The 16,129-nt window shown below is 38.6% G+C and overlaps 1 protein-coding gene across 5 annotated transcripts in view; it reads right to left on the reverse strand.

The window, feature by feature from the left end:
* Positions 1-16,129, reverse strand: part of BEGAIN (brain enriched guanylate kinase associated) — a 165,643-nt gene that overhangs the window by 55,956 nt on the left and 93,558 nt on the right. For 3 of the 5 annotated variants that reach the window (XM_074865243.1, XM_074865240.1, XM_074865239.1), the window contains exons 3-5: positions 8,746-8,907; positions 7,077-7,133; positions 2,340-2,406 (exon numbers count right to left, since the gene is read on the reverse strand). In XM_074865243.1, the coding sequence (XP_074721344.1) occupies positions 2,340-2,406; positions 7,077-7,133; positions 8,746-8,843 (222 nt within the window). In that variant the 5' untranslated portion in view covers positions 8,844-8,907. The remainder of the gene's footprint in view (positions 1-2,339; positions 2,407-7,076; positions 7,134-8,745; positions 8,908-16,129) is intronic. The other 2 variants (XM_074865242.1, XM_074865241.1) reach the window with 1 other exon arrangement.

The following is a 16,129-nucleotide window of genomic DNA, read 5'->3' on the forward strand; positions in this document are numbered from 1 at the left end:
AGCTGGGGCCAGTCACTGGGAGAGCGGGAGTTGTGGGTCACCTGTAAGGGCAGGGAGAAAGTGGTCTCCTGGGAGCATCCCAGGTCACCTGCATGCAGGGAGAGGGAGCGACCACTGCCCTGGGGGGTCTTCTTTTCCCTACTTGGGGGGGATGTGTGTGTGTGTGTGTGTATGTTAGTATACATACATATGTATACTCATTGTATATGTGTGTGTGAGTATACATATATATATGTGTGTGTATAGAGGGATAATGTAGGGGAGAGAGGGAGAAAGTAAACACATGGTTTATATATTTGGCTTTGTATAAAGGTAGAGAAATCAAAGGCTTTTTATTTTGGAATGACAAACTGATTAAATTAGATAAAAAAATAAACACAGCTGTTCCTCCTAAGCAGGAAAAGGAGAGAAAGGTATCCAAGAGCCCAGTCCACCATAAGCTGTTGATTAACCAGACCAGCTGTTATTTAATCGAACTTTCTTTTAATTGAGTTTTTTGTATTTTTTTTTTTAACTGAGGGTTTTTGGAGTGCCCAGAAAATCAAATGGTTTGGCTGATCTAAATCAAATATGATACTATTTTCCTCATCTTTTTGCTTTTAATAGAGTTTCCATTTGACATTTGTTTGGTTTTGTTTTCTGTCTTCAGTTTCAAGGCAGAAGGCAAAGCAGTCTGGATGGAGTTAAGTGGTGTACAGAGCCTGGTTGATCTTCAAGCCTCTAAAGCTACCTTCAATGACTGTCATATTAGTGGGATAAAGAAAGGTACAGTGCTCCATGGAACAAGTCTTCCTTTTTTCTGTGATGTGCTCTGAAATAATTTCACAGGGTTTTAAGTGGATGCTGAAAGAGCAGTTTAAAAATTCTTTGCTTTGATCTGAAATACCTGATAAAAAAGCGTGGATTTTCTGGAGTCTTTCTTTCTGTGTTTCTAATCTTTTGATTTCATTTGCCAGTCAGAATGCCTCTACTTTATTTATCTTTTGTAGCACATATGTAATAAATATTAGGCCACAGATGAAGACAAAATCCCAAAGTGATTTGGGTAAAAGGAAAAAGAATATAACAAAGGAAGAGTGGAGAAAAAAAATAACATGAGATCAAATGTTATTTATGCTTGTACAGTCTTTATACATACAGTTATGAACAAACTTCAGCTATAAGCCAGCTGTAACTTTGCCCTCTTGTTAGCCAGTTACAAAAGCATTAGTACTCTATTCATTGTCAGCTATTTAAACAGACTCCTGAGATAAGAATGCTGACACTTTCAATAATTTGTTTCCCATTTTTAGTAAAGGCTGCTGTCTCTCCATTATGTTGCCATAGTCCCTATTTACTCTCAAAGCACAGTAATCTGTTCCCCTTATTCCAAGCTGTCCACACATGCAAATGTTACCTATGAGACACGGGTTTATCCAAGCATCCTTATAGCTGTACATCAGGACTCTGTCTGGACCTATAAATTGTGTGTTTATGTGCGTGCACTGTGCTTGCTAAGGCCATGCTAGGCATGGGGCTGGGCAAAAGGGGAGCAGGGAACAACTGATCCTACTGAGCCAGGACACAAGGAAGCAGGTCAGGCTGTGCTCATGACCTGAAGAGTTTTGGAAGTTCAAAACTCCTATTCTTTCCTTTTTAAACATTACCCTCACATTTCTCTGTAAATTTTCTCCTGAGTATGATGTCTCAGCAACATTAGCAATGAGCCAGGGCTCTAAAAGTGTTGCCATTTAACATCTTCAAACTCTTTTGAATGAGTGGTGCTGTGTCTTGCAATACTAGTCCTAGATGTGGAGCTCATAAATGGTGCCGTGATTTCCTCGCTCAGTTATTAATTGGCCTGTGACAGTGACATTGATGTTGCAGTTGCAGACACATGTAGATTGGAAATTAATACACTGAGATTGATAGTTATGACAGCATATAAAAGTCAGACCATCCAAACTCTATTAAATCACTTAATAAAAGCTGAGTGAAAGTATTAAGAAGTATGAGAAAACCTTGGATTACCTTATTTAAATTTGTTACTTAATGAGAACATAAATATTTAAAACCCATGAATTTATTAACTAAATTAACCAGAATTATTCTAAAGGTACAATTTATGCAGCCAGATCATCAGCCAATGCAGTGTTCATTTAAATTGATGGAGACATGCCATTGTACACAGCTTGAGCTCTATATCATGATGCTGATAAAGTCATATATCTTTTTTAAGCACACTACATTTGGAGCATGAAGGTTTTTTTGCAACAGCTACATAAAAGTTTGTGCTATGACTTAAGAACCATAAAATCACATTTAATATTAAAAAAAAGCACTCACTTATGATAACTTACCATTCTGAAAAGTTTATCCTCCAGATCCTGATTAATTCTTTGTAAGGCTAGGTAATTGTTTTGTATCCTAAAACAAAGATGATATAAAGTAATTGAATGCATTGGGTTTTGTGTTGTTTTTACCTGCAATTTTCACATCAGTACAAAACCTTGGCTTTCACTACTTGAAATTTATTTTCTTATCATTCCTGTTGCCAGTCAGTGGTTGACTTTGAAATTTAATTACCACCTACTTCCCAAGCAAACTTCTTTGTCATGTTTGCTTACTATATTTAGCAGCAAATTTGACCAAGAAGTGAAAATATGTTTGCCATTCTGCACTTTTGTGCAGACATGCATCGCAGCATGGGAACTTATGCGGAGAGATTGTAGTTTTATGTCAGGCTCAGGAATACAGCTTGAGCTGTATGCTTAGACAGTGCAGAAAAAGATTTATGGAGATCTCTTAAGGAAAATTGCAACAGAAACCTAGTGACTGTAGCAAAAGCGACATGTGGCCATCACCACATGACTTAGAAGAGAATATTCCTTCTTTTGACAGAATTCAAGGAATTGCCTATTCTCAAGAGCTAAACACATCCTCTTTCTTCAGGAAATGCATTTAGCTTAGCCTGGAAAAGATGGGTATTTATTTTTATCAGCACTGAGGGATTGAATGGAGTCACAAAATGAGGCTTCCCTGCTTATTCCAGAGCGATACACCAAAGAAAAGTTTCAGTCTGTACATCTTCAGGTTGTTCAGATGGTAACATTGATATTTAATGAACAAACTGCGTGGCCTGTGGGAAAAACATCGCTACTTTAGTAGTAGCTGTGCCTTTCTCTTCACAGAAAGTAAGGAGGATAGCTCCTTGTTCTTGTTTGTACATATCATCTCAGCAGGATGTATAACAAATGTAAAACAAATGTTAGAAGCTCAGCTGTGAAAAATCTGTCTGAAAACATCTATATGTTTGTACTGAGAATCTCAGGTCAATAGGTCAAAGTTATTTAGTGGTGAGTTGACTTTAGGTAATGTGCAAGTGCGTTCACCATAAGAGTGAACTCAGACGTAATTCAGCAGAAAGTCACTTCCTCTGAGAAGCCTGGATATGGGTGTAGTTTCCATGATGATCAGGAATGGACTAGGATTAAGGAAGTCTCTTTGGCTTATCATATGGTTAGGAGTGGCTGTTGAAACTGGAAGAAAGATCTGCATTTGAACCATGCCATGGCTACAAATCAAGGGGTCCAGCCCACCCCTTCCTGGCAGTGAAGCAGAGATGTTTCTGGTCTCTCCCTCCTTCTGTTGCCATGGAGATTTTCTTTCCAGTTAAATGATCAAAATTCTCTGTTCAGGGTCAGGCCAGCAGCTCACGGTGCTCCTCGTGAGGCATGCAGATCTCCATCTGGGTCTCCCAGTAATACCATAACATCTGCTGCATGGACTTGGGAGGGGAGGTCTGCGCTGAGGGCATCTGCTCTGTGGGCATAAATAATAACATTCCCACAGGTGAAACTCCCCAGGGCACTAAGGGTCAGCCCAGATTTAGAGTTGCTGTTTCAAACATGCATTGTGAGCCTGGGGAAAGTTTCAGCATCATGTACATTTTACAGAGCTGCTGAGCAGAGATTTCCTCCCTGTAAGGAGGATCTGTGGCAAAGAGTGTTTGCTAAAGTGGTGACCCAAATGGGCTGAAAATCTGTGAGACTTGTACTAACCTACAGCTTGATCATTACTCACCAGTTCTCACAGTGCCATTGTGTAAATGTCCAGGTGACTTAAAGGATTGACTGAAGTTTATGGATCTCTGCATTGTCCATGCTCCTGTTAGACACAGCATTTGCCACTAAGCCTCTGTATAGACATTTATTTGTACAGCTCTAGGTATACTTGGGATTTTCACCTCTATTTAGCTGTCAACACAACAGAGAGAAATCTCAGGGTACCCTGTATCCAGCTTTTCATGGTACAGGAGAAGGCAGAGATGATTTTAGTAAACCAGTGGAAGCAAAGAGGTTTAAACTATCTTTGCCTGCAAACAACTACTCAACACAAACATAGTTATGTTTTGCTTGTAAGGCTGTGTGTTGTGGTGTGGGGAACAAGGATTTAGAAAAATAAGGTAGGGCCTGCTGTCTGGGACCAGAAGTGCCCCAGTACCTTCTCTGTCATGGTCTACAGTTTTTCTCTAGTGAAGCAAAATAGAACAGGTTAAACTTGCTTTGCACCCAGACAACTCATGGTTTAAGTAGATGTTATGTAAAACTGATGTAAACTTTTAGCAACTGCAACCTCCTAAAAGTTTGCATGGGCTCAAAAGCATCTGCATAAATTCCTGAAAGAAAAGGGGGAAAAATTATTAGTTTGGAGCTTTTCTAGCTCAGACATCTCTGTAACCCAGTCTGTTCTGCAGTGTAGACCTATGTGGAGAGCTCAAGGGAGACCCTAAAGGTTCCCTTTCCATAACTTTGAGATCATAAATAAAACCAGCAGTAATTGCTACTTTTGGATATCTGGCTTATGCTGGTGTCAATGCATCACTGGGTTTGCTCCTCAGCTTCTGTTGACACTTTTTTCCTTGATATGGATGGCTGTAAGGCTGGTTACCACTAATATAGTTGCTATTGGATGGCAACACTTCCATGCCATAGATGGTAGAGGATTTTTGAAAGAGCTTATCACAAACAGCTTCTCTGCTTGTAACTTCTTTTTGTCTTTGTCCATCAAATTTTCCTCTGTTATATGTTTAGGGGAAAGCAGCCCACAAACCTTGATTCTCTAACACATTCATTTTGCACTAAAATAATTGACCACCTCTCAGTAAAATCAAATCCAATCTAAACAAAAAATCCACAGTAAGTATGAAGCTGGGCTTCAAAATTGTTTCTATTGAGAAGAGTATGCAAAGGTAGTCAAAATAAGCACAAACACGTGCACACATACACAAGCACACACACATGCACATATATGCATAAAACCCAAATTGAAAATCCACTGTGCCAAAAGAAGTGTCAGCAAATGTGGGTGGCAAGGAGAAATGGACCCAGAAATATATGGAAGAAATTGTTAAAGGGATACAAGAAGAACAGAGTAATCAAATCAATATTTGGGCAACACTAAAATAAAGGGGGAGTAGGGAAAATTATTCAGATTTGAAAATGATCAGATGAGCAAATGGTAACAACCCTGCTTGCAGAAAAAACACATCCAGATAGCCTGAACATTGCGAAGTATGAAACATTTTAACATTGTAAATCTGGCTTATTTGTAAATAAAACGAAGAGTAGGTCAGCTTCACTACCCTGTGAATCTGCTATAGGAATAAACTCATATGAATCAATAACATCATTTTTTGATGGCTTTTTTTGTTGTTTGTGTTATTAAGTGATACCCATGTGCCTCCAGGTGCATACATGTGCATGCATTAAATGCATGTTTAGATTCTTGACCAAATTAGGGCGTAATGAAAAATATTCTGACCATATTGAACATTAGGTATCTGTGCTCTAACATACTTCTCTCTAAGACTGCAGATCACCACTAAAGAGGAAGTCTACAAAAGCCTCTGTTTCTCTGCTTCCATTCAGTCTCCAGCCCTCTTAAGGCCATGAAATATATCTCAAGTAAAACACAGGCTTGGGCTGACTTTCTCTAAAGAAGAGAATTTCACCCAGAGTGCAGCTTAGCTTTGAAGAGTTACTGTTAAAATAGTAACTCCTTGTTCAAAAAACCTTTTCTCTCCCTGTTATCACAAGTTACTCCAACCTCCTTATGAAAACAAGAGTTTTTCCCCCATTTATTCCAAAGCTGACACAGCTACTAGATTTCTGTTCCGAACACCCATTCAGTCCATGAAATGTCTTGCTTTCCGTGAAACAATTATGTGTGGGGGCTTATCTCAGTGCTAAATATATGCTTGTATGGGTTTATTTCTCATGTCTTAAAATAACTCTACTCTCCAGTAAAAGCTAGGATGGGGACCTTGCCAAGCTGTTACTCAGAGTAGGGTCTCAAGGAGGAAACTCAACATGAACTCTGGAGCCCAGTTTTTGTTCCAAGACTGGTATTTGAAAATTTTTTAAATTTTAACTTAAAAAAGCCATTCTGATCACAACAAATGGGGACCACTGTGAGTTATACGAAATCCCCAATCTCTTCTCAGTCACTTTTCAAAGCTGAACCTATGCTTTACAGTTAATATTTTCAAACTTACTCAGCACTGCCCTGCTTTTGCTCCCACTGCGAAAAAAGAAAAAGGCCACCTCTAAATGTTTGTAGAGAGGTTGAAAACTTCACCATCGAGCCACATAGGTGACCGCCTTGCTTGGGTGAGAGAGGGGAGGCCTAGCGGCAACACAGGTGATTTTAGTTAAATTAAGACAATAAAAGCTTTCCAAAAGGACTAGAAAAAGATGGCCATTCAACCTCTCAGAAAAATTCTGCACTTTACAGTAATGAAAGTTTAATAACAGAAATGTTCTCTAGTACTCAAGTGGGATCTTGTTACACAGGGCTTATTTATTAGGGGGGTTTGAAATTCTCTTCCTGTACAGTGAATAAAGCAAGAGACACATTATTGAAACTAATTCTAGTTTCTTGTTTTTCTCACACCGATTTTCCTCTGTGACATGTTGCTGACACACTTTTGGATGACAGTTTTGTTTCAGACATTATCCTTCTCCAGGTTGAGAAATCTAGTTGTTCAACTTGCGGTATTTCTTGCTATTCTCAATAGAAACATTTTTAAAGCTCACCTCGTAAAATATTTTGGGCTTCCAATATGATATGTCTTCAGGGGAGTAATCACCTGCCTGAAACATAATTTGTAATATAAGTTTTCTTCATAATACAGTACAATGTTCCATTAGAATATTGGAAAGTCAGTTCTACTAATCTGATATTTGGGTATGAGCACTAGACGTTGCCATGAGCAAAGAAAGGCTGCCTGGTCTGAGTTTTGAAGGGTGCTTAACTCATCAGTATCCAATGAAGTTGATAAAAGGCTTCCTTCTGACTAGGAAGCCCCTTTGTTTTAACGGAAGTGGGATGGTCAGCCCCTCTGCTGATTTATGGCAGCTGTGTCTGAAATAATACTTCAAGAGAAAAGAGTACCAGTGTCCCCTGTCCTGTAATGTAGTGGAGCAAAACCACATCAAGAGTGAAGTTATTTTCAATAGCTCTGCTCTAAGTGAAGTGATACGAAAAATATTGTTGGCAAGAAAACATTATGGAGAACCTCCAGACTGCTCTTGATAGATGTGTGTAGATTTCAAGATCATGATGACACCTGCTTATTTTAACCTTGTTTTAAGAAGCTTCCCCACTTAAGCAAGCGTTTAAATTCTAAGACTACATTAGGATGTTTCCTAATTTGAGGTCTTACAGTCTCATTCTGTTTAAAATTTGCATAAAATTATTTGGTTGACTCAGTTTGTTGGTGGTTTCTGGCTTTGTTTTGGTTTGTTTTTTGCCTTCTGCAAGGAATGAAAAATATTTCTTTGGGTATAGCCCTGGAATGATTTGTTCTGAATTTCGTTTTGACTCATCCAATGAACTAAATCAAAGAGTTCAGTTATCTACATCAGTTTAGGAAAGTCCTCACAAGAAATGCAAATACATTTCTGCATAAATGGATAATTGTAGGTTCAGAAGTTTTGCAAACAAATGAAAAAATGGATACTAAGAATCACTGATAAATTTAAAGTTAGATTACAGACAATTTTAATTAGTGCCATGAATGTCAGGAATGCATGCTTATTATAATTTTCCATTAACATTAACTAGGCCCCTGATTTGCAATAGCACTGTACCACAGCTTCAACAATTTTAAATAATAGGTTTTCAGTATCATTCCATTCTACCTGAGACTAAAAAGTGAATGATTTGCTATAGCATAATGTGAAATGTCATAATATTATTTGAATTGAACATAGTCTCGGCTTTGAGGGATGGAGGGCAAAATTCTTTTCTCTTGTACCAGTGCAATGGAGAGTAACAACAGAAACTATGCAGCCAAACCCATTAAAAAACATTTATCTGTATATATAGTACAAGTAGTATAAGTATATATACGTAGTGTGTTTATAACCTTTGTATGTGTAGCACAATGTGGCACTAACCCACTTATACGTTTACACATAAACAATGTCATATATACACCCATATAGGTATATTTGTATTTGTGTATTTACTTTCAATACAGAGATATCTTAGAGATCACATGTAAATAACTTCATGCGGTATGTAATATATATTCAGATAAGTGCAATATATATATTTAATGTAAAAACAGTGTGTAATCAAGAAATAATAACTTACGTATGTTTGAGGCCATATGCTTATATTTTTACTTACATATGTCTTTAACACAGCCACTTGTAAATTCCTAATAACTCTGTTTATTTCAAAAAGTTAGTTACTAACCTTCTCAGTTTTTCAGTTACTTTTTCAAGTTCCTCCTGAGCACGTCTCAATTCTATTTCAAGATACTGACGTGTAGAATCAAATTCCGTTTCAAGCATTTCCAGCTTATGGGTAGTGTACGATAGACGCTTTCGTAATTCCCCCTTCTGTTCTTGCAAAGTACTAGAAAAACAAAGACCACAGCTGTAGAATTTAACTGCTCCCAAAAAGCTTTTCATGATCCACTGTTTGACCAATTCCCTAGAGTATAGGTTGGCATTAAGCCAGAAAAGTGTGCTTAATAATTTGTTTACTGCACTTTGAAAATCTTCTGATTTAGACAGTTGACTATCTTCCCATCTGTCCTTTCTAGCGCATTTGTTGCTAATATCTCATTAGCTATAATCGAATATTTTGAAAGAATCCTCATTAAAATACAAAATACGGTCTAGAGTTTGGTTTCACACAGGACTTTTCATTTTCAGTTATCTTCATGTACTATGACTGAAGTAGCAGATATCTATAGAGCAGCAACTCTAAATAAAACGTGCAAAAATATTTCCTTGCCAATAATCCAAGTTATAATATATTTTATGAAGAAAGAAAATTTTGTCTTATTTGATTCAATTTCCACCTCAATCCCTGGCCACAGAGCTGCTATTATCATTCAGCATTTCATCTGGAGAATGGTAGTCAATTAATATTATAGTAATTTAAAAATAGTCTATCTGTATTTGCAGTGATGAACCTGGGGATCCTTTCCTTGCTTTACCGAGGTTCAACTGTGACTTCAGGTGAGCCAGTCTGCACTTGCCTCAATTCTTATTTGCACAATGGAGATCTTTTATCCTTGCCTATTTAGTTTGTAAGCTCCTCAGCCTTCTAGAATGTTTGCCAGTTACACAGCAGGATGAGGTTCCAGTCAGAGCTGGTATCTCTAGAGGTGACTGTAAATTGGTTCAGATACTGTAACCTCAGTACTGAGCTGATCTCTTGGTTTCAGGCAGGACCTCTGAGGCACTACAGAACTGGAGTCTGACATAACCTAGAGACAAAAGTGTTACTATGTGATGCATTGTGAATTGCCTTGCTTGGTTTTGATCATATGATAAAAATAATTCTTCATAAAAGAATGGCAAATCTTGATGCCCTTTGATGTCAAGTGAGTACTGCCATCAGCTTCATTAGAATAATGTTTTGGGTCTTTAATTAGACAAGAGAGTTGGGAACACATGCCATTCTTCAAGAAGCACTTATCTGAGTCGCCTTCAGTGTGACTGTCTTCTCCTCTACAAGCTACGATAGGAGCTTCAGTAAGTTAATGCAAAAGCTTTACAATTGCTGCTTATTTGATCCATGCAGCTTCAAGCTAGGAAACAGCCTAATGTTTTGCCAACACAGCGCTCTATTTCAATTACACATATTGCGTGGTTACAGTTATACTTAGATTACCACTTATAGTTATTCTCTTAAAATAATATATTCTAATTCAGACATTTAATGCAGTTCCAGTTAATGCAATCATTTAGTTTTTATATTTCACTTGGTGCATAAAACCCCCAAATTGTCTAGGGAAATGAGAATCTGAACCCATGCTGCTCATTTCTGCATGTCCTCATTCATGATGTTACCACATCATGCCACCTTTCACTTGCTCTGCTTCTGGCCTGTTGCTACTCATCCACTCATCTGGAAAGAGGAGTGGTCAGTTTTCCTTCCTGTAGCCTGGCAACTTGGATTTTCTTCTCTGAAGTGGGAGTTAAAGTGTCAAAACTGTTTAGAGTGAAAAGAGATTTGATCTCAAGTCTTCTGCTGCTCTAAAAATCTAACCACTAGGATTTGTACAAAAAGTAGACGGTAGGTCCTCCAGCTATGGTTTTGGATAAAAATGCCCAGCCTGCTGCTCTATGCTGGGCAAGTCCAGTTAAGGCAAGTTAAGCCAGATCAGGGGAGGTTACAACATCCTACTGCACTGGGGAGTTTTGGCCACAGGCAGAGTTTGACCTCTGGGAGGAAGAGGGGCTGTAGGGATACAAATATAATGGAAATGCCAGGGATGTTTAAGTCAGTAATAGCTAGAGACTGCTTAACAAAAGAGGAAAAAGAGGAAAGTTAATGGCCTCCAATAACTTTGTCTTCTGCTTCCTCATGGAGGTACCTTCTCGCTTTGGGTCTCAGTTTTGTGAAGATTAGGTAGGAGCAAAGCACCTGACTCCTCAAATGAAGTTGCTTCTGCATATACCTGTGTGACTAGACCCGATTATGTGGGGAAATTTGGGGTTCAAAATGTGAGTTATGGATAAATCTTGATCCTCAGGTGGAAGGCAGTGCTGGTCTGAGATGCCAAATTATGCTTTGGGATCCAGGTCTGGATGGTTTGGCAGGTTTTGTCAGCCTGAAGCTTGTGCTAAGGCCCCAGTTCAGCAAAATTTTGAAGGATAAACTTAACTTCAAGCTCAACCTTTTTTTTCTCTTTGAAGTTCACTTTGAAATATTTGTATTCTTGCATTCTTTGCTTTCAGAATAGGATTATTCATTTGATTAAAATCAAGGCTATTTTAATGAGCTTTACAGGATCAGTCTATATACATATACTCTTCCACATAATGCTTTGGGTAGTAAAGCATAGCTGTAACCTTGTACAAAATAATAAAAAAGCCCCAGTGGTTAAGGCATAACTTAAGCAACTTCAAAGATGAAAGTTATTCTCATTCAGAAAACCATAATTCTGAAAAAGCTCTACTCATTTCCACCCAAGATGTAAAGAGGAGTTGGCATCCTGAAACCCTCTCGAACCTAGCAGAACTCATGCTTAGTGTGCACTTTGATTCATTGGATACACACAAAAGAGCTGGCTGTTTTTAAGAGAACTTATTATTTTTAGACAGGAACAATAACATCTGGTTTATGATGGGATTATCTGAAATGTAGTAGTAGTAGGTACATAACAGTGAATCATCATTAAAATACAAGTTATTAGACAGAAAGGTAAAAATTTTAGAAACAAGGAAATCATGTTCTGACAAGAATATGCTGAATAGAAGGAAATTTATAGCCACTTGAATGGGGAAAGAAAAAAAAAAAAGAAAGAAAGAAAAGACCCCAACTGGGAAAGCATTTAACTATCTGCTTTAATATCTTTATTGAGCCAAGCATGTTCTGAAGACATAGCTAATTTTAAGCAGTGACACAATGAAACTTATGCTTATAATTGGCAAAAATAGGGAAAGTTTCCCAAACATGGGACTGAAACCACTGAATGGGTACTAATAGCTGTACCACTGAGAGCAGATTTCCCAGGATTTCCAAGACAGTTTCAATTTCTGCATGACTGAGCCATATCTAGATACATTACTGGTTTAAGGTAAAGCCTTAAACTTGTTTTCTCTTGCTTGCAGTTATATATGAACAAACACCTAAGAAGCAAAGGCAAGGCAAGTGAGAGACACAGTAGAAAGAACAACAACATAAAATGTGTCAAATTTACTATCTCTAATAGCAGGATCAGAGGCTCAATTTTTGTTTTATACAAATCTAGGTATTTCATCAGCTTTTTAATTTTTTGCATTTCTTATGAAACAGATATTATTCCTCCGAAAACCTTCCCCTTACTGCTAGCTTCCAGTGCTATCACATAATGCCATGTCTGAACTCTCTTTCCTGATGCTGTGTTTCATGCTTTCTTGTTCTAGAAATCTGGGCTTTCTATAAGGAGTGCTTTAATTTTGTTGTAACCCTGTAAATTTGGTAGTAGTAATATAGACAGGTTGAAAAGAGGGAGAAAAAAAAAAAAAAGCCAAAATATGGAGACATGAAGTCAAGCATTTAGCATTTTCCCTTTTCTCCAAAACAACCAACTCCACAAACTAGCTGCATTTTGTTTCTGCTTGTCACACACCACTTCATTACAAAAGCTCACTGCACAATTTTTTTAATGTTGGTGAATCAGTGTATTTTATTTCATGATTTATCTTCTATAGCTAGTTGGCTCTCATAATTCTTTATTATGTATACAATGAAGAATATATACATATCCAGCAAATACATTTTTATATATATATTAATTGTTTAGTTAAAAACTAAGGAAAATAACTCAATGGAAAAAATAGAGCCAAGAGAAAGGAGAGGACTTATTTGCAAATAAAAAATAGTCTTGTGAAATCTGGTAGTATTATGTTTTAGAAAACACCAATCCCATACTTCATGGATTTCCTGAACCTCTGACAGCTGGGAGGATTTACAGGACGCGTTTCAAAATCCTGTGGAGTAGGACCTTTTGCGTAAGTGGTTCTCTATTTCTTCTAATGATCTCCAAAGTCCTGCTCCTGTGACAACCAGTGGTTTGAAAGTCATTCCCCATTTTGCTTCATTAAAGTATTTCTCTAAAAACAAGGACAGTAAGTACAATATTAAATATTTAGACTGGTGAAAGAAATCCTCTCAAGGGAAGCTACTTTAAAGGTTGTTAAAAACAAGTCTTCAGACTCTCTGAAGTATTATATTCACCAATTAGCTCTGTTTATACTAATTGAAAATATAAAATAGATATGGAAACATATATTGGCACACAAATTTGTGCCCACAAACATTGTAATGCTGCTAGTAATTGTCAGGTTTGAATTCTGGAATTGCTCCTTGCTGGGGAATTTAAAGCCCTCTTCCCTCAGGCAGTGTTCCTACAGAGACACCAAGCCTCACTGTTGAATCCCATTGCTGGAGTTGATCTTCAGCAACAATTCAGAGGCCATTCAGGGGAGATACTACCAGGTGGGAGTTAGCACTACTCAGGGTCTACATTTAGTGAAAAGAGGTCTATTTTACAGGAGAAAGATGAGAAGGCTGTGCAGGCAAGTTCAAGTACCACCGAATACTCCTGGTACTTTCCTGGTGTTAAAATTTTGCCATCCCAGCTTGCACAAGAGTTGAAGCAAAGAGATGTTTGCATTCCTGGTGTCATCTCTCCCTATACAATAAACCTCTGTATACAAAGTGTGGTGAGTGGTCAAAATGAACATTTTTTCCCTACATGTTCCCACCAGCTTGTATGTTAAGCTGAGGATTGGTTCCACTCTGCACATCTTCAGCCCCAGGGAAGGGTGCGCAGGTCGATGAGCACAATGGAGATGGACAACATGTGTCTATCTCAGCCTGCAGCCATTGGTCAGGATTCATCTGTAGCGCTGTCTGGAGAAGCTCCTGGTGAACATATTTCCACCGGAGCATTTCAAGCAAAGCTGAGATGCCGTGTGGCAACAGCCTATTTTGAGGAAGGTGTGCTGGAAAACAAGCAGGTTTTCATTGTACCTGTCTGATCTTCTGCCAGCTCATCTGCCTGGCAGATGGCCTGATGACAGTGAAGTGCTGGCATGCAAAGTTGGGGCTGTTCAGCTGTTTGGAGGCTGGAGGATTTCTAGAATTTCTTACCCTCAGACAGCCCACAAAGAGGGTGCTTCCTGAGTTGTTACCCCCTGAGAGTTGATGTCTATGGGGCTGCCCCATCGGTGGAGCATCCTGGAAACCCCACATCTCCACCTTGCTGGTCAAACTGTTTTGACAGCACTTTCACGTCTGCCTGCCACCCCAAGGATTTGCTTTGTAGATGATTCTGGAATGTTGTTCAAAACCAGAGCAAACCCATTTTTTGAACTGTTGAAATTCTCCCTAAATGGACTGATTACATTCCTTCACAGAGCTCTAGGAGTGAGTAAAACAAAATATTATTAATGGTGTTAGGAGGAAAATGAAGAGTGAAAGGAATGCAAAACGAGGGCAAGATACATGCCCATGTCAAATGTACTGAAAAAAAACATATTGAAAGTTCTAATTTCTGGGTAGTGAAACAGAAGTTTTAATGCAGCTGTGAAATCCTAAGTCAAAGTAATTGTGTTTTGTGTGTAAACATCCTGCCTTGGGAGAAGGAACATGTAAGTAGGAACTAACCTGGACCGGGGTTTGGGGCTCTGAGTCTTGTACCTGGCTTTGTGAAATGTGCCTGGCGTTATACTGGGCAAGTGAGTTAAGGCAAGACTGACTGGACCAGAAGCAAATGTCAATACTGCTGGTCAGCTCTGGCTCCCATTCTTAGTTGGTCATAACAAGCAGGCACTATCAGGATGAAATTAATCTGACCTATTTTAGAAGCCTACTTTTAGATGAGGTGACGCAAATCTGGAAGTACCCATTTCCGTTAATTACAACAGGAATCTAGTCAAGTAGCTCAGACGTAGACAACCACATCTTATCAGATAACTCCCCCTCTTCCTGACTCAGTGCTGTGTGTATGAGATGAGGTAATAGTATGCTCTTTCTTGTTTGCTTAGATTGTGTGGAGGCCTGCAAAAAAGAACCACTAAATCCTTTTAAAGTGTTTATCAGATCTGTTTCGTGTCTGCGATGTATCACATTCTAAAAAAAGGCTTCATAGGATCAGGAATTTCGGAGCGCTGAGGGAAATTGAAAAAATATGTTCTGGAACAGAATTTCAAAAAACATCTTTTCTTCTTACACCCTGTGGGTTTTTATCTAGGGAAAAGTCAAAACCAGTCAGCCCTACACAGACGCTTGCCATGAAGGAGTCTAAAGAGCAGGAGAGGGTGTCTGGGAAGGGCCAAGGGACCACCTGTGAGCCCAGCCATGCTGTGTTGACTAATACCACTGATGGCAGCCAGGACCAGTGAAGAGGTGAGCAGCCAGAGACCCTAGGGCCAGGTTTGTGCACTTGTTTTTCTGGAAGTGCTTTCCCAACAGTGTGAGGCTGCTGCTCAGGGTGCATGCTGCCCAGGGTGGACATGCTGCAAGAAAGGCACCCAAACCTTGCCTTAGCAGGAATAGCTTTGAGATGATAGTTGTGTCATTGAACATGACCTCTTGACAATGTTTTTCAGATTTGTAGTTGTTGGGAAATTAAGTCCAAGCATTTTACAAGTGTTTTCTAGATTAATGAAAGATCTTTAATGAAGCAGTAATTGGATTTCTATATTAATCAAGTTTTGATTATGTGTTACATGCTCAGGGTCACTGTTTCAAACAGGTAACGTTATAGCTATCTTCCTTGTCTATAGTTTTTGTGGCTAACCTTGTGCTTGCTCCATGTGATTAGAAGGGGGATGGGATCAAATTACAAAGTGTAGACCCAGATTCTGAGAATCCGACTACAGATTGAAATTAGTTTTACTGGGGAAGTAGATTACGTTGCTGCAGCTCAGACCCAGAGCCTAGTCCACAAATCCCAATGCTCTTGTGCTCTTTATTCAGCAGCTTCATTTGTACCCAGACAAATGCCTTCGCAAATGTGTATCCAAGATCTACAACAGGCATTTTCCCATAAATTCAAGCTCACATACACTTTCTTCAGTTTACCTATTTTTTTGCACATTTTCATCAAGGTCTGTCAGGTGGTTTTTTT

This window comes from Strix uralensis, chromosome 4, assembly GCF_047716275.1.
Source record: "Strix uralensis isolate ZFMK-TIS-50842 chromosome 4, bStrUra1, whole genome shotgun sequence".
In the NCBI taxonomy this organism is placed as follows: domain Eukaryota; kingdom Metazoa; phylum Chordata; class Aves; order Strigiformes; family Strigidae; genus Strix; species Strix uralensis.